This window comes from Zalophus californianus, chromosome 3, assembly GCF_009762305.2.
Source record: "Zalophus californianus isolate mZalCal1 chromosome 3, mZalCal1.pri.v2, whole genome shotgun sequence".
NCBI classification, from domain to species: Eukaryota; Metazoa; Chordata; class Mammalia; order Carnivora; family Otariidae; genus Zalophus; species Zalophus californianus.
The window spans coordinates 136281979-136304234 of NC_045597.1; the positions used below are offsets into that span (position 1 = coordinate 136281979).

Here is a 22256-nt window from a genome sequence, read left to right on the forward strand (position 1 = left end):
GCTCTAGTTCTGGCTGTCCTTTGTACATGGCACAGTCTAGTTCATGCATATTAGGATTAGCCTTCCATAGACATTATTAGGTTATCATTTAAATCCTATGTATTTTCATAAAGGATTTGAAGCTGTCTGCATGAAAAGCACCACCTTGTTCCAGCTGAGAGTAAAATGGTTCTGTCTGCGGTTGTAGATCCTCAGGCTGCCTCAGGGTGTCACTGAACACCCCAGCCTGTGGTAGTCTGCTAGGGCTGTCATAACAAAGGACCGCAAACTGGGTGGTTTAAACAATAGAGATGTATTGTCTGAGAGTGCCAGAGGCTAAAAGTCCAGGATCAAGGTGACAGCAGGGTTGGCTCCTTCTGACGGCTACAAGGGAGAATCGTGCCACTCTCTTAGCTTCTGGTGGCTTGCCAGCAACCCTTGGCATTCCTCGTTCTATAGATTCTTCATTTTGATCTCTGCCTTCATGTTCACATGGCGTTTCCCCTGCTTTTCACATAGCCTTCCCTCTGTACATCTGTCTCTGTGTCCAAATTTCCCCTTTTCATAAAGGATACCACTCATATTGGATTAGGGCTCACACTAATGACCTCTTCTGAACTACATCTGCAAAGACCCTATTTCCAAATAAGATCACATCTTAGGTAGTGAGAGTTACGATTTCAACATATCTTTTTCAGGGGGGAAGCATTCAACTCATAATACCGTCTCACAGTGAACCAGTCCTCTTGACTAAGACTCAGAGATTTGAGGATGAATGAGATGAATTTCACCACTGAACTACATGTTCAGAGTTACGATATTGTTCTCCATTTCAGTTACCATCTTGTACATGACTTTGGAACAGCACATATTCAACTTTAAAAAAAAATCCTATGTTACTGGCCCGCCTCAGAATAATAGGTTATTATTTTAAGCACTCCGAGCCCGTAGATGAACATTTATCACTAAAAGAAGTTCAGAGATTTATCTCAAATACTTAGTAATAGTTCAGAGCCCAGTTCCATCACCTTTGCAATATAATCAAGGTAAAGTCATCATCATTATTATATACTTCCAAAAAGTATTTTGCCACTGGTTGACTTATTTTATCTCCTCATTCCAGCTTCTCATTTTATAAACAGGTTACCAGATCTGTTCTCACGTAGCAAATTAATTGGGGAGTAGTCTATATAAAAGCCAGAATCTCTGACTCCAGAGCAGTCATTTTCGGTTCAGTATGTGTTGAATATTCTGTTGGGCAGGCACAAAGCTGGGGGCTTTGGACTAGGCAAGGTGAACCAAAAAAACCACCCTCCTGTCCTCAGAAAGTTTTTAACCTGCTAAAGGACATAGAGGGATGTGCAAATAACTTGAACATAAGGCAGAATGTGGCCAGTGCTTCAGGAGGGGACTAGCTGAGGGGACCAGGCAAAGTGTCATGGAGAATAAATATAGCCTTTGAAGTGGCCCTCAGGAAGGCAGGAGGCTAGTAACAAGAGACTGGGGACAAAGCCTGCCATATTGAAGGACGTTAGTACTGACCTAGAAATGGGCAAGGAGGACCAAGTGGTCTGGTTCTGCCCGACTAGTGTATATATAAGTGGGGGAGGAAGGTAAGGTCTAAGAATTTGACTACAGATCTTACAGGCTCTTTAGTGCAAAGCTAAGTAAGCACTGGGGAACGGTTGAAGATGTCTGAGCAAGAAGAATGTGAGAAAAACTTTTCTTGAGAAAGGAAACCCTCAGTGGACCCATTAGAAGGGGAGTCCTTGCTTCTCGGAGGCATACATAACCCCAAATAAACGAAATTTCTAGAACCTGGTGTCAGGAAAAATATAACTGGTCTTTCCCCTCTGATTAACTATTTGCCCAGAATGTGTGATTGCCTAGTGCAAGAAACAGCATGTTCTGTAAAGTGAATATTGATTGAAAAGGAAGATTCTGGTACATGAGAGACTATGGCATCTAAGGAAAGATCTGTAAGATCTTTGCTACCCATGAAGAACAAATATATCCTAACTTTTAAAGTCACATCTAAAAGAGGTGGGGACTAGATTATTGCTTCTTCAGAAATCGAAGCCTAGAAATCAGTGTGTTCTGTGGCTGGCATGGAGAATGTGATTCCCGAGCCTTCCATTTTTGTTGTTGGAACTAGGTTAACGTCATAATTTAATATTGAACTTCATTCTCTGCATTTTTTTTCTGATTCTATTCTTCTTACAAGTAATGTTCGTGGCTTGGAGAGAAAGAACAAATGAGTATCCTTCTCATCATCAAGAATGTAAATGTTCTACACAGTCATCCTGGACACTCAAAGTAACCCAAGTACAGGCCCACAAAACACAGATGCAGAAGAGTGGGAGACCTTGGCATTTTTGGGTTTATAATACAGTGAAAAATGTCACAGTTGACAGTGAAACTGGTTTTCATCATAGAAAGGAACACCCCTGGGTCTGACAGTACATTCTCTTAATTTACCAAAACATCTGTTTTGGACCTATTAGTTTCCTAAACTTTTTACTTCTATGACCAGCATTAGTCACTGAGTGACTTGAGAAATTATTTTCTAGTAGGAAATGATTTTTTAAATCAGTTCTCAAGAGTTACTGCCTATGAGCAGAGAACAGGAAAGCCACATTGAAATGTGGGTGCTGGGTGGTTACTGTGCTAGGTGACCAGCTTGCCAGCCTTGGAGTCCCCTACTCAAACCTCTGCTTTAGCAAAATTTAAACTACTCTGTAGCATAGTTATTTGGGGACTTTTATAAGCAAGCATTACCCCCCATCTTCAGGGAATACCTAAAAATTATATAAAGGTGACCCTAGAGGTTAAACTTAGACAAAGCCAAAGTCCTTTTGTACTTAAGGGGAAAAGTTCCATACAGCTCATCTGGCACCTTCTCTGCTTCTTCTCTGAGACCGAATAATGGGACTAAAATAGCGGGTAACACCAAATGACAACAGGGTGGGATTACACTCATGAGTGTAACGAGTCTAATGGCATCACGTGACTTGATAGGTATGCTAGCGAACGGGACGGTGGTGATCGTATTGTCATATGTAAATGTATCAGATCAACATGTTGTACACCTTAAATTTACACAGTGGTACACATCAGTTATAGCTCAATTTTTAAAACATAAGTTCATTTAAAACGTAGACAATGGAAATCTAATATATTCAATTAAAATGCTTACATTTCTTACCATTTTCTATTTGAAAAGTGACATGTATTTCACAAAATCTCAGCGACCGTCTTAATATACCAGAGGGTTTTTGTTTTGTTTTGCTTCAGTTATGGCTCCTAGACTTCATGTTGTCCTTTTCTCCCCACTTTTGTTTCCCTCACCAACTTTCTGCTCTTATCACCTCCTTTCTCTAGAATTCCATTGTCCGCTCATCTTTCATTGCTCTCTAGGGAAACAAGGGGTGGAAAAGACACAAAGGAAAACAGATGTTGACATAAGATATATGGTGTAAGGTAGACAAAGAAATGACCATATGTGAATCCTGCACACGTGGAAATGCCCATGGGTAGCTCTTTAATTATAGGTATTTTTTAATATACATGTGGCTAAGGTGACCAGTGCTGTTGGTAAAAGCTGTCTCTTTTTAAAAAACTATACTTTTGGTTCACTGTCCTAAGACATTGAGTTTTGGTCTCAAGCTTGTGAACATTATTATTTTTATTTGCAGTGCCTCTATGTACAGTCAAACCACAATCCCTCAAGCTGATGCAGAAGACCATCAACCAAGAACAAACAAATAGACACTCTTGCTTTTCTAAAGACTTCTGCAAAAAACCTGATTTCTTTTTCTGCTTTGCTTTTCTCTCCCTGCAGATTCTGTTTTAAATGACTTTGTTATGATGCACTGTGTTTTTATGCCAAATACCCAGCTTTGCCCCGCCCTGGTGGCCCAATATCCTTTTGTGGTTTGAAGTCTCTATTCCCTTGAAGACGCCCCACATCTATATGGTCATTATCTCATTCTCTGAAGGTAAGTCACAGCCCAGGCAGGGTCATGCCCTCCACCTTTGTCAAACTGAAACGCCCGCAGTTTTCCCCCCAGCGTAGACTCCAAGCCCTCTCTAGTAGGTTTTGTCGTGCCGCATGTAAGGATCTCCTCCTCGTTACCTGTGTAGAGAAATGTGAGCCAAGTTACCTCAGGAAGGTGATACATACCTGGGAGGTAGGCTAAAGAAATTTATGAGGAAGAGTATTCTTAGAGAGTATTCGTAGGGACAGTTCCCTAACCTTGGAGACAGACTCTGTGCCTCTGCAGGATACCTGACAGCATGGCCCCAGGCCTGCCTGCGTTCTTCCTCCAGGCCCCGGTGTTAATCCCTTTGCGCATAAATCCAAAAAAAGTGACCATCATGGGGTAGCTTTACTTTCATATCTGTCCTAGCCCATCCTCTCCTCCAGATACAAAATGGATTTCTTCATTGCTATTTTTATTACTCTCACACTGACTGAAGTCACACAGAACTGGAAATTCTAATGACAGTTCCCCTGGGCAGCTGGAGGGCTGAGTTTGTCTGGAGCGGCTTTTCAATAGTCTATTGAATTGACCAGTTGGTACACAGTATCTGGCACAGAGAGGGCATTCAGAAAATCAAGTTGAATAAAAAACGGTGAATGTTATTGAGTTACACCCTCAACTTCAGGGGTCATGTGAAAGTATATTTTCCAGGTCTGCTTTATTTTTAAAGCAACAAAAATGTAGACCCCAAAACACTTTGGCTTTCTGAGTAGTGAAATCTATTGAAGGAGAATGGCTTTCTTTTTCTCTGAGCAATCCAACCAATGTTGCATGTTTTTCTTTTTCAGAATTATAATTCTCATTTTCTTGTTCACTCATAATTCTCTTTGAAGTCAACGGAATGTGTGAGGATGGGAGATTTGGGTTGAATGTGTTATTCAGAAGGAACTGCAAGAGTGAGATTTGGGTGTTTATTTGCCTGGAAACTATCTTTCCAAGTAATGACAGCTTAATGAGACTCACATACATTATATATTCTTTCTGGCTTATGTTCAGTTTTTCTCAAGTAAAGTTAACACATTCAGGATCTCTCTGTGCTCTTTTAATTCCATGCATGGTAATCGTTATTAGACCTTTGAGACTTGTTAGAAGGAAAAATAAAAACCACCACTGAGTTCAGACTTATTTTTTTCCAACAGTTAGCATGTCAATAAGGTTAAGGCAAACAAAATGCAAAGAAGAGCGAGGGAGTATAGCGGGCTGTGCCATACCATCTTTACAAGTAGAAACCCCAAGCACCAGGCTTCTGTGTTTTTGCAAATTCAGATTTCTTCATTTATTAGCTTGTTCTCCTTTAGAGCTGATTGAGAACATTCATATCATTGACCTCTGTTTTTAAAATAGAAGCTTCTAGAGGGAAAGTCCATGCTATGTCCAGATCGGGAGGTGTAGGGAAAATGGTAGTGGGAGGAGGAGAGGAAGTCAGGAAGGTGAACAGTGGAATCAAGGGAGGCCTGTGATTTCCGATCCTGATTCTTTTCTCAGTAGACAGAGGGAATCCAGGATGGCTGGGTGTCATCTAAACTACCTAGTGCCCTCAGATCACCTCCTTCATACTTGGCCCTACGAGAAGTTAGATTCTCTTCATTGCTCTATTTTGAATCAACTCTCTGTGTGTCAGGCACCTTGCTAATAGCATTGACCCGTATTATACTCCTTTATCCTTACAGGTGTCTGTTGGGTTAGTATTAGCTTTATTTTATGAACGAGGATTCTGGGACTCAAAAACAGTGGAGTGACATGCCCAAGGCAAGTGACAGAGTCAGGATTCATCCAGGTCATAGGATTCCAAGCCTGGAGTGTGTCACTTTTTTTCTTCACAGATTATTTCTTTAAGAGCTTATCCTTGAGAGTTAAGAACATTTCTTGACAACGGATTGCAGGATACATGTTTATCTGTGTTTCTTTTGACTAAAAGCAAAGTAGGCCTAACTTATTGAAACTGAATAAATGAAGCATTCAGTAGAACTTTTCTCAATCATAGAAATACTGTGTTTCTGTGCTAGACCAGTATCTGCTAGCCTTGAAATTCACTACTATGACTGAGGAACTGATTTTGTAATTTTACTTAATTTTCATTAATTTAAATTTAAATAGCCATGTGTGGCTTGTGGCTGCCAGATTGGACATCAGTCTAGTCCTTAGATACTGGGAACGAGAGCCTCAAACAAGAAATGCTGTTCTGTGATGCCTAGGGAAGGCATCCCAGGGATGCCAGGGGCTTACCCTGCTACAGGAGAGCAAACAGAAGATGCTGAGGACTCAATTTTTAGTTCCCCTTTCTCTTGAGGAACATGTTATGTGAGCTTCTTTTATAGGCTATGTTTTTTTGGTCATTAGTAGCATAAACCAACCGTGACTGTCTTAAGGAATATAGGAATGCCTCAGAGGGATGTGGGGTCACTCAGAGAATTGAAGGAATCCTAGAAGAGCCCAGACTTTCAAAAGGGGCCTCAGCGGCAACAAGTAAAGACCTTGCCTTGGGGGCAAATCTGCTCCAAGCATCCTGGGCCCTCACCTGATTCCCACATCCCTAGGAAGGAGGGTTTCGTTGGCCTAGCTTGGGTCCCTGCTGACGTGTTGGTCAAAGGAAGGCAAAGCATTTTCCCAGACAGCCCCCCAGAGACCGCCTGTGAAGAAAAACAGAGAAAGTGGAGGAAAAGGTGATAAGCAGACAAAACAACAAATATACATAAACTGCTTAACGCCTCTTGCACAAGCAACGGGGAGAAATTGTGTAAAGCTGAGCGAGTGGGTTATCCCCCATTATTAACATGAGAGAAGGGACACACTTAACCCCGTTCCAGTAAAGCACTCACATTAAAGTGAGTTGCTTTGGCTGAGTGTTTTCAAAGTACTTAATATCTGTGACTGTGCCTAGCAGCCCTATGAAGAAGTCCGTACTTTCACTACTCTTTTTCCAAATCAATAAACGAGTATAATGAAAAATTATGATTTGCTCAGAGAAAGGTAATTACTAGTACAGAAAAGATTTGAGCCCTGAGCCACTGACACCTATTTCTGTCCTTAATCCACATTGTATGTCACCTCCAATTTTGCTTTTAGCACAGAGGAAGATGGTAGAACTCTGTTTAACATTAATATTTCAGGTCTTTTATGTGCTAATGAGAGAAAATCTCTATTCATTAGATATGCTTGGAACACGATTTCACCTGATGAATACAAGTGCTTTCTAATGAGTTTTTTTAATTATATTTGTTCAATTTCTGTACTTTTCATCTTCAGTTTCTTTAATCTTTTTTAAAATTTGCATGTAAAATTCAGCTCAGTTTTCCACTGGTCTTTAAAAAGAAAAGTAAAACCACCTATAACCCTATCAGGTAATACCATTGTTAACATTTTGGTATGTATCCTTCCAGTCTTTTTTTCTTCACATGTAGGTCTATATTTTTAAATAACAATAGAATCATACTGTAAGTAATTTTGTATGCTTTGTCACTAAAAAATATTTTATGAATATCTTTCTCTGCCATTAAATACTTCTCCACAGTTTTTTTCAAAGTATAGATATTTTATATAAGTGAGATTATGTTGTATATGCTTTTTTGTAATATGTTCTTCTTCACTTAATAGTATGCTGTGGCTATCTTTTCAGACATATATATGTCTGTTTATATATATATATATATATGAAACTACATCTTTTTTTCAGTTAATTCCATAAACTCTTATTAAACACAATGTGTCATATAGTGCTGGGCAAGAAGGTGACACAAATGCATGAGAAAAACATGCTATCATTTTCATTAACTCACAATATTATATGGTAGATATGTCATAATTTATTTTCTTAGCCTCTTCCTATTGGATATTTACTTTTTTTTTTTCAAAATTTTTTCCTGTGACAGACACAATGGGATGAATCAACATCCTTGCAGCTAAATCTTTGCCCACACATATGATCATTTCCTTACTTTAAAAGTAGACAAGGAGTATGTAATATTTTAATGCTTTTGATGTTTACTACAGCATTGCTCCCCTGTTGTCTTAATTTTGTGTTTTATGATTAAACTCTAGCATACTTTTATTTGTACAAATGCATGCAGGCCTTTCAGTTCAGTAAGTGATCACAACTAAGTTAATGTTATTTTGAATTTTAGTAACTACATCCTTGATTTAGAGCCTTTTCACATCATTTACTTTATCTTTGCAGCACCCAGCCCCCACCTGTGAGGCATAAAAAGGAATGGCATGATATTTATTTCATTTTACATGTGGGAGAAATCAAGGCACATGGAGCCAAGTGAACACCTAAGATTACACATATTCTGGCAAATGTTTGGAGAAACTCCATGTAGCACTAAATAATTCCGGTTGCAGTGGACATTGTCCTTGTCATCAGTGGGTCAGTCTAGCTACTCAATAGTTGGCTGCCCTTGGTCATGGTTTGTTCTCATACTGCAGGCCCAAAGTAGAATGAGATTCAAAGAGAGGCTTCCTGGGGCTTCTGGGTCAAAAGCTCTCTCAACCTTTAAGAAAGAGAGCAGGAAGCCTATAGCCCCAATTACCAGTGATGGCCTTCCTACGATGACTAGGGAAATAAGTCCTATGACAAAGCTGAAATGCATGGAGAGTCAGGGAAAAAAAAAATGGGTCTATGATAGCATCATTGCACTTGTACCAATCCTGAAGCTTACCCTGCCGAAGATTCTTTGTTATGTCAACAAATACAGGTCTTTGTCATTCAGGACAGATTGTCATTATGGCTAAAAGAATCTTAAGGGATCAATGTCTTATATAAAATTTATAAAAAATGTAAATACAGCAATAATTTTGGCCAAATATTTTTTTCTTAGCATCTTAACTTCTTTTGGCTTAGTATACACAAACTCTATGCTTTGGGCATGGGAAGAATTTATGTCATTTCTTGAAGCACAGAGGAAAAAACAGAATACAGATTTGCCACTAAGTTTTAGCTAAAACTACCTTTATATATATTGTATCCCTTATACAGAGACAAAGCAAACACAACACCTTCCTTTACTGAAAAGGCAGGGCCTCCATCATTTATTTCTCTGTAAAATTGACCTGGGATGTTCTCTTTATAAGTTGACTGGGGTTCCCTAGGAGGAACTTTTATCAAAATTTGCTTTTCTTGATGATTTACAAAACAGCATCAGGTTCTTACTCTCTAGATTAAGCCAAATTTTTAGGAATATTATTTAGATGTCTAAGGAAAATTGTCAGCTTAAATTTTGTTGAAGCCAAATTTTACCCTTGTAGTCGCCCAATTGTTTCTGTAAGCGTTCAATCCATATGTTGCTATGAGAGCAATTTACTTCTGCAGATATGCAACTTGAGACTTTATTTCCAATAAGGAAGACTTGGTTTGATGATGATATGCTGTGATCATGGTGTCTTCTTTCTCAAAAAATGACCGTGTTATCAGATATTCTACAAAGTACTTTATATACATTTTCTCTGCCTCATATCAACACCGTGGGATGTGTACTCTTTTTACATTAGGGGAGTGAGACTGAGCAGATATGTCATTTTCCCCAAGTTCCTTAGCTAGTAAGTGTTAGAACAGTAGTGGGTTGAACCCAGCAATGGGTTGTTAGTCCACATCCTACATCTCTACTGGGAATACTAGCCCCTGAGTTAAGACTAAAAAGAATAGCCAAGAACTAGAGGCTTCTAAAAATGCAGAGAATTCTGAAAATTAGTGAGAGAGAAAAAATTCTGAGCAAGAAAATGGGAGGCACATAAAGAAAAATGACAGCGCAGAAAGCAGACCTGGGAGCTTCAAGTTCATAGGCTCTCACAAACACGGGAGCAGCTGTGTGATGGGAATAGCATCACAGTCAAACCCAGAGAGGCCAGGTCTTATGGAAAGTTCCCAAACTGCCCATTTAAAAGATTTCACATTATTTCCAGGGGGCAGATCAATAATAATGATGGTAGCTAACACTCGCTGAGCACTTAATATGTCTCCGATACTGTTCTACATGTTTTACCAATATTGTCTCATCTCATCTTTAACAGAAATCCTCTGACTTTACTGATGAAGAGACTGAGGCTCTAAATGGTCAATTAACTAACAAAGGGTCTCAGGGTTTGTAAGTAGGGAAGCCAGGATGTGAACCCAGGTGGCCTAATTCAAGAACTTGCCTTCCAAGCACATGCTGCATGAAGGAACGGATAGATTTGGTGCTCAGGATGTTAGGATGCTCCACGAAGGCAAGCAGGGTAGTAAAGAGGCCCCATAACACAGTGGGAAAAGCCCAAGTTCTGAAGTCAGAAGACCTGTGTTTAAGACCTGAGTCTTAGAAACTGTATTACTCAGCAATTATCCTTAACCTTTCTGAACCCCGTCTGTATCATAGGGGTAATTATACCTGTCTTGCCCAGTTCATCAGGTTGATGTGAGGATCAAATGAGGCTATGTGTGTGAAAGCATATTATAAACCTTTAAGCCCCATATAAAATAGTGCCCCCTATAAATACATATTGTACCATCATGAAAGGAATATAGCGTAATGTAATGAATATAACAAAGCTTTGTCTAGTCAGTGGGCAGATGACCCCCAAAGTTTGTTTTCAGCTGCAAGCAGAGATCCTGTATGCAAAGCAGAGCTTTAAAAACAACAACACTGAAGAGTATCAGTTTGAATGTTGATAAGTGTTTTATAAATAGCTGCATAATTAGCATGTACTTACTGCAAAAAGTATACATAATATTTTATTCCCTGTTGTAGGCTGTAATGAATCTGCTGACTCTCCGTCCTAGGAGGTTTTCACTTACTTTCCCCATGATAATTTTAATATGTGGAACCATTATTAGCTGAATTAAGAATAAGTAAATGAGCAGTAAAAAAAAAAAATACAGAAAAATTACAGGTGCCTGTGGTGAGTAAGATAATAACTAGGTAAAAATATATGAAATAATTACAGTGTTTGAACGGCAGAGCCCGCATGAGGAAAATGACTCGATGGAATATTAAACCTGCCGTTGGCAGGGTAGAAAGACTGTAGCCTACACTGTGGCCTTCACCTCTTCGGATCCTCGGCCCTGATCCTCACTGAAAACAGATCTAGTTTGTCCTCAGTCACGTTTGTGTGATGCTGAAGGAACTGGTCCAATTCGACAAACATTTAGTCATTCTGAAAGGCTGTGCTCCTATAGATTAATACCCAGTAACTAAAAGATTCAGTTTCAAAGATGCCCCCGATGTTTGGTACTTGTGTGGACTTAGTCCTCCTGATGACATTGAATATGAACTTCCTTAGAATGTATCCATGATCTGTATTTGACATCTTGACAAAACAGAATTTCAGATAATTTAGATAAAGGTTTTAAAGAGCTGTGATGTTTGTTTGTTTGTTTGTTTGTTTTTGAAAACTGTATTATATATATAGTACTCCAAACAGTGTAATTGAATTAAGGTAACCAGTCAATCAACAAACATTTGAGGCTTTTTATGTTTCCTGTTCCTGCTGTTAAGGATTCTGATTTAATGCTCCCAGGTGGTGACAAATCTTATTATCATAACAAGAGAAACCTCAAGTTAGGATTTGAATCCTCACGAATGTTTGGTGAATAGTGGTGAGTCACTGCTTTTTTTTTTTTTTTTGGAAGTAAGCTCTATGCCTAATGTGGGGCTTGAACTCACATTAGGCATAGAGCTTACTATGCCTAATCAGGAGATCAGGAGTGACATGCTCCACCTCCTGAGCCAGCCAGACACCCCCAAGCCCACTGCTTTCTAAATCAGCAGGTACTGAACAAGAACACTGGTTGAAACTATAGCAGAGATACTCTAGTTCAGACATGCCTTCCTGGCGATCAGATTGTCAGAGCTGCAGCAATTAATGCTTGATTTTCTGTATGGTCTTTGTCTTCTTTGAGGACTTTTTGGGATCAATTTCTGCATCTTGGACTGATTGCCCCACTATCCAATAAACTTCAAATCACCTAATTCTGCTGCATAATACATGTTAGCATAAAGGAATATTAATATCAGACAAAAGATGCCAACAGAGACAGGTAAACAATGTGCTGGAGAGAGAGATAAGAGAACTGAGTTCTAATCCCAAGAATTCCATTGATAGATTTGGAAAAATCACTTAAGCTCATTCTACCTCAGTATCCTTACTTCTGAAATGGTGGAGTTGGAGATACAATCAAAGGGCTTTTGCAACTCACAGATTCTATGATTCTGTGAATCATCTGAAATCCACTCAGTGTGTCAGTGATGACTTTGGCCATTTTGACTATTAAGGCCTTTTCTTAATTGTGTTTAAAATAAGAATTCAGTGAATAATTCTAGATTCTCTTACGGACTTTTATCTAGCACTTTATGAGACACCAGAATTGTGTTATCTCTCTGTGTCTTTTTCGTCATGAATTCAAGCAGCCATATTGCTTCTTACCTGAACCCAACTGTCATGACATCAGGAGTCATGGCCATACTTAATACATGTATTTCCTTATCATTTGACAAAAATCACTGGATTATGATGTATTTTATTTTCTCTGCTAACTGCACTTAACATAGACATTAGCCAAGTATATATTTCAGAGAGTGTTGCTAAAAGTATCTTATGTGGGAGGGAAAAAAAGTATCTTATGTATGTGGTATCCATTGATCATCCTTTCTAAATTGTTGCTTGTCCTGGAGAAGAGCTAGGTTTGTATTCCCATAAGAATACATCTTTCTCCATCAAGTGGTTAATGCATTGTTTTGGTTTTAGCGCCAAAGAAGGTAACGGTTTCTGCAACCTTCCTGATGTGTTTGAATTTATGAACAAACTATATTTGAAATGTCACTCTTTTGGGGTTTAAATGTTTTACATCATATTGAGATAAGGGACCTGGTGGGGTGTTGTTTCCCACCCCTCGCTTGCTGCTTTCTGAAGGGAATATAGTTTTTTTCCCCTCTTTTCCACCTTTTTTGTAAGAGTTTAATAAAATCTAAAAGTAAATCATATAAATCTTCTAAAAGCCTGGGGAAAGTATTATGGGAATCAATAGAAGCCCCAATACCTCATCTATAACCATTTCAAGTATCATCAATTACATAAAGTCTTCTTTGTGTCCCTTGAGATTCTGATTCAACAGACTGTTCAGGAATGGAACGATATGTTGCCTATGGAAGGGCAGAATACTTGAGCATATGCCTGGATTCAGCTTATAAAAGTACTGTTACCACCACTCCAATAACATCTGTAAGGGGAAAGGGAGACTTGGTGAAATAAATCAGTGCTTCCTTTTATTTTTCCAGAGGCAAAAACACTTAACTTTCATGAGAAAAGAAAGCAAGCTTTATTCTAGTCCCTCTGGATTTGGTCATTGCTGGATCCCAGGAGCCTGGGGAGCTATTCATTAAGAGCAGAGGACACTCAGCTCTGGTTTAGGTACTCTTCAGCTCTGGGAAACTTAGAACTTAGGCAAAAGAAAAAAAAAAGAAAGGAAAGAAACAGGAAAAAAAAAAAGAATTCTCATCAGGATTTTTGCTTCCCAGATTTAATCATTCTCAATAATTTCATGAACCCAAGCACTACTAACATCCAGTCACTGTTGGGGGGCTGGGGGTGACGACAATGGAAAGAGCCCTGTCTGGATTTATAAGCCCTACCATTTATTCACTGAACAACCTTGGGCAGATCTCTTCTCTCTGTTTCATCTGTAAGCATTTATAGAGAGCATTATATGATCATGTGAGCACATGGAGCATATTTATTATAAACTATAAAGCTCCACACACATTTATAGTGTTAGCATGTTAATCCTTCCAATCATGTGTTCTGTCTTTCATTGTAGAAAAAAGACAGATTTCCCCCGTAGGAAAGAAGTCAAGAAAAATCTTTATCCTGACCCATAGAGATAATGTAAATTTAATATCCTGTCCTAAGGCCTTATAGATTAGCCACAGGTGTGCTGCTGATATCACTGTATCCAAGTCACAAGTGTTTGCATTGCTTCCTGAGTCCAAGTCAAGATAACCTGGAGGGGCGCCTGGGTGGCTCAGTCAGTGAAACCTCCGACTCTTGGTTTCGGCTCAGGTCATGATCTCAGCATCTTGAGATCAAGTCCCACATCAGGCTCTGCACTCAGCACAGAGTCTGCTTGAGATTCTTTCCCCTCCCTCCCCTACCTCCTCTGCTCCTCCCCCTGCTCTCTCTCTCTCTAAAAATAAATAAGTAAAATCTTAAAAAAAAAAAGATAATCTGGAAAGTTAGCATTATATCTGCTTGACAGCAAATTTGATAGTTCAAACCATCTCCATCTTGTGCAAGTAAGAAAGACTCAATCTCTCTCTCTCTTACTGACTCTTAGGTGAATCAGTACATATTTTTCATTAAAGAATAACTCATTTGGTGCCCACCAAGTGCCAGACTGTGTTGCTAGGTCCCATAAAAATAGTGATAAAATGTTGTGCCTGCATTGCAATTCTTTGGAAAGAAAAACTGAGTTATGTGTGCATACAAGCAAGGGGCCTAAGGGTTAATCAGAAAAGAAATAATTTTCACATAAAGCGAACTTTCTTCCCTTTTTTTTATTGTAAGCTCAGAGAGAATTGTAGCAATATGGGTTGAGCAATTTTCTTTTTTATGAATCCCGTGCTCAATTTATGAAAGCCATTTTGCAACCCATTTACATGCAGTAAACCTTTGCTTTAAGGTTCTGTCATTTGCCTTGATCATGATTATTTATAGTCCCTTTAGGAAAGGCCCTTTACGGGTTTAGCTGTCAAGCACAGCACTGCCACAAGGCAGTTTTCTACTGAGACTTTGAGGTCATGGTCGTAAGCTAAGGTACAGCTAGGCTTGTAGCCAACTATGAGGCAGAGGGAGGGGTGCTGTGTAATGGGGAGGAAAACTAGTTGGAGTTAGGAGTCTTTTTCAAAACCAACTCCATACTCTCACCATGTGATCCTGGCCATTTGTGCGCCTTTGCAGTCAGTTTGCTCACTGGTAGGAAGGGAAGGATGCTTTTATCACAAGACTATAAAGTAGAATTTAACTAAGGTACTCTAGTGCAAGATACAGTGTAAGTTATAAAGAGGGAAATGTTCCCTGAACTAATTGTCTACAGTATGATCTGCTATAAATCACTGAAAAAGGAGTGGTATGTCTCCTCTAAAATCTTTCTTGATCACATACTATATTCCCTCTACTGTAATACACACACGAATGTAAACTGAGAGCAGAAGCCTTTACCTGACACATCAGAAGGCACTCAACTAAGTATTTATTGTACTAATGGATAAATACAATTGCCAGCTGAAAGTCACTGTGCTGGGCATGGTACAGAATACAAGGCAAGTAATATATCATCAGAGGCCTCCAGGAGCTTATAGTTTCGTTAAGATGTCTAGCCATAAAGGCACAAAAAGCCAGCATGAGTTAAGTTGTGGTTTGAGGCAGGAGAAGATGTTATGATATAGTGTGTCGAAATCCCTCACCAGATCCATATAGCAGGAACCTTTGCTCTTCTTAACTCTAGGTGAGCCTGTCTTCCTCCAGGCCCATGCACTCTTGGCATCAGTCCAGCAGAATTTAGATGCCCACTCAGAAGGGTTTCGCTGAAATGTACACAATGAAGTGGTTCTATAGACATATGTGCAGAATCATAGGAACCAAAAAGGGTTGGCAAGGCCCCGAGAGATAAGCAACAGCAGGAAACACTGCCTCCCCCAAGGAGTGAAGGGCCAGGCAGAGGGAAGCCAGGGAGTGTGATGGGGGCTGGAGCAAGGCACAATAGGAACCCTTGTCAACACACAAGTCCAAGTGGAGCCATGCGAGTCTTATTCCTGGGACGACTACCCTGTCAGAGTCAGCAGACATGAACAAGGCTTTCTAGGCACTTGGTCCAGGATCTTTTTGTGGGTGGGGTTTTTCTTAGGGCCTGAGGAAGGGGTCCCATCAGTCCAAAAGGCTGGCTTTCTGAAACTGGGATAGATCATTCTCTGCCTTTGCAAGTGGCTCAGTGCAGTGAGTGTGAAATGACCAGATGTCTTCCTTGACTCCGCGGCACTTACCACGCGCAGGCTTCACAAGGTACAGAGCAGGAGAAAATGGATTACGCCCTCAACAATAAGAGGCGAGTCATCCGCCTGGTGTTGCAGTGGGCCACTGTGTATGGAGACGCCCTACAGGAGGATGACGTGGCCGTGGCTTTCCTTGAGGTACGCGGAGTCCTCCCTTCTGAGAATACATCTTTGTCCTGCTGTACCAGGACTCCCCAGCAGCACACAGCTTCCCCGGAGAGATTGTGATTGCAAATTCTGTTCTTTGTTAACATGTTCATCAGAAAGGTACTATGAGAGAAGTAAACAACATCATCCACCCCCCTGCCCTTCTAATTCAATAACTGGTAGCATTGTAATGTATTTTCACTTGCTCTCTTTTTCTTTGCAGTTTTTCTATGGTCATAATCACATAGTACCCATCATTTTGTAGGCTGCTTTTTCCACTTTATATAAGGACTTTTCAATGTCAGTCAGTGCCGTTTTTCTAGTAAAAATTCCTGATGACCTTTGAGTAGCTCTGCCACATATATGCTTATTTTTTATCGTGTTGAATATCTACATCATTTCCAGTTTCTACGTTCCTCGAATAATAGTACAGGGAACATTTTTGTGTAAGTAGGTCTGTCCTTGATCATATTCCTAGAAGTGGGATTGCTAGATCCAATGGTACCTATTTTTGAGTGGACTGAAATTTTATTGAGATAATTTTGTGGAGGACTTTCTAGGACCATAAGGTAGTTCCAGAGGGACATGATTTATGTCATCAACAGTATTTTAAGCTGAACTTCCCTTTTCCTTCCCATGGCTCCAGCCCCCCATTGCAGCATGGGCCCTGGCATCCAGTCCTTGATGATTCACTCTGTCCTCCCAAATGTAGATGAGGATCTTCGGTGCAGGCAAAAGGCAATGTGGCTTCTATTTCAAACCTTAATTCAAGAATGAATTATCCAAAAGAAAGGAGCCCCCTTTCCCCCTTTTAATCATATAATTTGGCAGGCAGAGAGGTGGGGAAGGGAGGAGAGGGGACTGTGAGTGACCCTCAAGGCTGTGGAGTGAAGTATTTTGAAACTCTAAAGGAACCATCGTAGCTTGGGTCATGCATTGACTCCTGGCTGCTACCAGTTGAAAAAAGGACTGTCTTGCAGAGGAACCAGAGTGGTGGTTAAGTTGGTACCACCACAGCTGTCATCTTCCGCTGTGGAGGCCACTGCTCCTGAGCAAAAATCAGGCCCAGCTGCTGCTGCCTGGCGGTCAGGATCGGCCCCAGGGCATCCATAAAGAGTCCTGAGTTGTTACCAAACTCAGCAGAACGTCAGTCCAGTCCTGAAGACCATGCTTGCATTTTACCACCAAAAATCAACCACTCCTAGTGGGAAATAGTAAATAAACAACAAATGCTAAAATAATATTCAGAATAAATGTTAAAATTTCCCTGAAAAAAATATTGAGGTGAAAAAGTGCTCTTGAAGTATAAGCTATAAAATGACCCATTCTAAAACATTGCATTACATCGCCTTTCATATAAATATCCTATGAACAGTTCATCTGCAATTTAAAAAAATTTTTTTGAGTTTTTTCATTGTTGTGAAATATATCAAACATAAAATTTGCCCTTTTAACCATCCTCAAGGATACAATTCAGTGGTATTAATTAATTCACAATGTTATGGCACCATCACCACTATCTATTTCCAAAACCTTTTCTCACTTGCAGTTTTGAATCTAGACATATTGTAACATTTTCTTTTTCTTTTTTGGTCTCCAATCCATGCAACCATGGTCTGGAGATGCTAAAAAAGCAGATGACGTAGGGACACATCTTTGTTGCTCTTGACAGAATTGTGTACCTCGGCAATTGTTATTAAAAGCCTGTGACCTTTGCCAATTACAGGAGTTTTATGTGTCTGTATCAGATGATGCCCGGATGATTGCTGCCCTCAAGGACCAACTGCCCGAGCTAGAGAAGATTGTCAAGCAAATGTAAGGAAGGGCCTGGCTTGGGGGTGTGTTTTCATCAAGTAAGTGCCTGCTTCTCCATCAAAACATCTTCCAAAAAACTGGTTTTTCATCAGCCACACGGTGTTCTGGTTTGAGTGGATGGGGTGTCGGGCTTGGGTGATGGGATAAGGCCAGGTGAAGCGGGGAGATTCTGCTCTGCTCCTTTTGTGCCAGGTGGCTGCCAAGAAAAAGCCTGGCACAAGGCGGATATCCTCCTGTGGGGCGTCTCACTTAGTAAACTCGGGTCCCTTTGGTTTGAGGCAGTGAATCCAGTAATAAAATAGTGGCATTTAAAGAAAGATGAGGGGGAATTACTTATATGGAAAATTCGCTTTCTGCCACCAAAGCTGTTGCTGGTGAATGTTTACGTTCCCTCAGTGAAAACATGGAAGGTTTCACATGCTGTACTTTGAGCCTACAGTAAATACCAGAGAGAATGTATGCTAGTAGAAAAACCCTGAAAGCTAGACATCTTGGCTTTCAACATCAGTTCTGCCAGGAGTCTGCCTGGGATGCGAGCTGATCTCTTCGTGTGTCCTCTGTGTATTAATATGAGGGTTGCTCAAGGATTGCTGTCATTTCCTTTTGTAATTTAAGATTAAAGTGCTGTACAAGTGAAGCAATTCAAAATAACAGTACCAATGGTATTAATTAATGTGCTTTCTCTGTTTCTCATAGTTCAGAAGATGCAAAGGCTCCACAAAAGAAGGTAAGTGACCACAGATTAGGATTCTCTAATTGTGCCCTGTTGGGTAACAGTTCTCCAGAAATATTATAGTGCAATGTATGAAAGGGATGTGTTTGTAAACACAAAATATGTTTTCTCATTTCTTGACTCTGCTTCTCAAGTGTGTTTCCTCTGAGTTGCAAGTGTGCATCAGTCATTCTCCCCTTATGGTGGTTGCTGTGGTTATTTTTACAGCACAAAGTTCTTTTGCAACAGTTCAACACAGGTGATGAGAGAGCCCAAAAGCGCCAGCCTATCCGTGGCTCGGATGAAGGTGAGAATTCTCTTCTAACTCATGGTTGTGTAGATTACTCAAAATCAATAAAATCCCTCCCCTGGGAACCCTTGGGCCCACTGAAGAGCTTTTCTTGGACTATCTCTTTGCACCCCAAAAGGTTTGCTTGAAGGTGCCCTTTTGCATTCCAGTTATTTATCCTCTTGAACTCTGGGCCTGGAGCGGAGGTGCTTGTCCACACTTCCCTGATTCTGCCTCTCCCTCACTACCACCGTTGCCTGCAGGAAGGAAAGAGGATCCCAGGAAGTAGTTGTCAAGTTCGCCCACCTCCGGGAAGAGCTGACAGGCAGATGGCTAGCACTTTGCAATGCCAAGCAGAGGGGCAGCGCTGGGGTCCCCTGAAGAGCGGGACTCCCGCCCAGAGAAGGCACTCTGGCCCCGAGCACTGCGTTGTTAGCTGCCAGGAGGGAGGGGGCACATGCTGACAATTACCATTTGGTTCTTTAAGATTTGTCTCAAGAATCGCAACCGAAATAGAATGAATAATAATGACAAAATGTTCATTTTAAGCCCACAACTGAATCTTGTCATTTAGGAGCGCCTCTAAACCCACGGATTACAGTAGCTGGAATTGCTCCCAGGGTTTGTGTTCAGAGGTGAGCCTGTAGGTGCCATATATGGGTTTGCTGAGCTCGATGCTGGCCCAGCCCCAAAGTACACAAACTGGTGAACAAGTGAGCAGGAACATCAGTGTGTGTTCATGCCCTGGGCAGAAGCGCTCCTGTTTGCAGACATGTTAGCTTTGGCTTCCCCACCAACCCGCCAGGCAGCAGCCATCTAGCAATCAGCCTACTGCCCATCACTGCCTGGATTATGAAAAAGAAACTCTCATAGGCAAGGGTAGACCCAGCAGACAGGCCTAAACATACTTCCTCTGTTCCCCATCTCTTATAAATGGGTTTTCCACAAATATCTGCCGTGGTTCTTTGAGTTGGAGATGGCAGCCATGTGTGTACCTATCCTTAGACCCATGCGAAGGTCAGGAGTTTTGGAAGTGGGCAGGCACAGGCATAGCTGACTGCAGACAGGTACAGTAGTAAGAGTGATGAGATGGTGCAAATTTGGGGGGTTATCTAAACATGCCCCACCGCTGATGGTTTTCTTAAGAACTCCCAAGACCAACTTACCATATCGTTACTGCCTTCCCAATAGTTCTGTTTAAAGTCTACTGCATGGACCACACCTACACAACCATTCGGGTACCGGTGGCTGCCTCGGTGAAGGAAGTCATCAGTGCAGTTGCTGACAAACTGGGCTCTGGGGAAGGCCTGATCATCGTCAAGATGAGCTCCGGAGGAGGTAACAGCTTTAATTAGCACATTGGGCTTCTGCAAAATGGAATATCCCATTCAAACAGAAACCCTGCCAGGAGTTAGCATGGGCCTTCCAAGAAGATCCAAGGGACAAATTGGTGCTCTGTGTGCTCCCACAAATAACAAAATAATATGGTTAGAAGTGGGCTGGGTGAATGTCTAATATGCCCTATTTTGTAGGTACCCACTATAAAGCAGGAGGAGGTGAAGCAATATATCTGAGGCAGCTGGAGCTGAGGACTCTGGTGTGGATGTCAGCTTGGAGCTCTTTCTATATAAACCCTAAACAAAAAAGCTTAAGGTCTCGGAGCTCTGCGACATATGGACCCTAAGACGGCTTGACAAGCTATAGGCCATAGGTTTCCAAAAGTCTAGAAGTTGGAGGCGATCATAGGCTAGTTCTTTCCAGCTGATGATGGTTCCCCTCCTTACCTTGTAGAGAGGGCAGGAACCCAACTCATCGAATAAAATGAGGAGTAGTCTTCCCATGGGATTACTTAATTGCCTTATGCTTTCTTGAAATGTCATTTATTCATTCGCCATATATATTCACTGGCCACTTAGTATGACTGGGACGGGAGAAATGTGTTGGGTGCAGCCATGTCCCCAGGCTGTTGCCAGGCCAGCACGGAGGTAGACAATAATAAGTGAATAATTATAATCCATGCTGGCTAGAGTTTTGGAACTAGTCTAGTCAGCATGTGTTGCCGTGAGAGCCCAAAGAATGAGCAGTAAGGCTCATTTATCTGGAAATGATTTAACAGCAGGGGGATCCTTCAGGATCGGGTAAGCCATTTTTGCCACGTTTGAAGGCAAATGGTTCTACCAATGCAGGATTTTTAAATGCATCCTGGATTCCCAAGATACCCCTCCCATTTCTGTCCCAGGCACACGGGACCCAGGATGCCTGCCTTCACCGATCCCTGTGGCAAAGTCTTTCCACAGCTGTCCAGGGCCCCTCCTTCGCCTCCTTCGGGTTTTCACCCGAATGTCCGCGTCCACCTGAGGCCCCCTCCTTCCTTTCTTTGATTCCCCTTCTCAAATTGTATCCTCTCCTGCTTACGTATACTTCCTAGCCTCTTTCCCTGCTGGTTTTTCTCCCCGTGGCTGCTCACTCTCTCATATATTTGTCTTGTTCACTGTCTGCATCCCTCACTGTGATGCAAGCTCTTTTTGGATCAGGATTTTTTTTTTCCCCTGTGTTGTTTCCTTCTGTGTCCTCAATGCCTGGAGCAGTGTCCAGCATATAATACATGTTAAATAAATAGTTGTTGAATGAATTAATTTTTAAAATATAGGAGGCTTAATCTAAAGGTCATGCCACTGCCCTCCAAATTAGGGAATCCGTGAAAAAATAATTTTATATCTAAAGTCATTTGGGCTCTCAGAAACCCCCTAAGTTTTCTAAAAGTGATCTTTCCATCTCCACAGTGCTGGGCATTATTACCATCTGGAAACATAATTTGTCATATAAATAGTAAGTGCGGTTTTTGTAGATAATTACAGTTGCAGCACAGAACTGGGTGAATTGACCCTCGGCTACTTGCATTCCTGTTTTGTGGTCATTTTCTGATGGCATCCTGAGTGTCCTGTGCCTGCCTGAATGCTACGTCTTTTTTATTCAGTGGGCCCCTTCGGTCCTGTATTTTATGCAGTCGCTCTGCGTGTTCCGGTAATTCACCAAGCTGACAATTTGTTGGTGTGATTAGGGCAGTGCAGCAAATCTCAGATGCATTTAATAGGCAATCTCATGCTTTTTATGTTCACAGAAAAGGTGGTGCTCAAACCTAATGATGTTTCAGTATTTACGACGCTCACCATTAATGGACGCCTATTTGCTTGCCCGCGAGAGCAATTCGATTCACTGGTAGGTGTGGATGGCCTCCTCAGAGCAGTGTCTGCAAT

The 22256-nt window shown here is 41.1% G+C and overlaps 1 protein-coding gene across 18 annotated transcripts in view; it reads left to right on the forward strand.

Annotated features, from left to right (window-relative positions):
• The window catches only part of RAPGEF4 (Rap guanine nucleotide exchange factor 4), a 295155-nt gene that overhangs the window by 244019 nt on the left and 28880 nt on the right, over positions 1-22256 (forward strand). For all 18 annotated transcript variants that reach the window (XR_003519020.2, XR_003519021.2, XM_027588682.2 and 15 more), the window contains 7 exons: positions 3821-3899; positions 16024-16174; positions 17910-17998; positions 18695-18725; positions 18939-19017; positions 20191-20337; positions 22121-22218. Coding sequence is in view for 16 of the 18 variants with exons in the window: in XM_027588682.2 (XP_027444483.1) it covers positions 3821-3899; positions 16024-16174; positions 17910-17998; positions 18695-18725; positions 18939-19017; positions 20191-20337; positions 22121-22218 (674 nt within the window). In the remaining 2 variants the exon portion in view is untranslated. The remainder of the gene's footprint in view (positions 1-3820; positions 3900-16023; positions 16175-17909; positions 17999-18694; positions 18726-18938; positions 19018-20190; positions 20338-22120; positions 22219-22256) is intronic.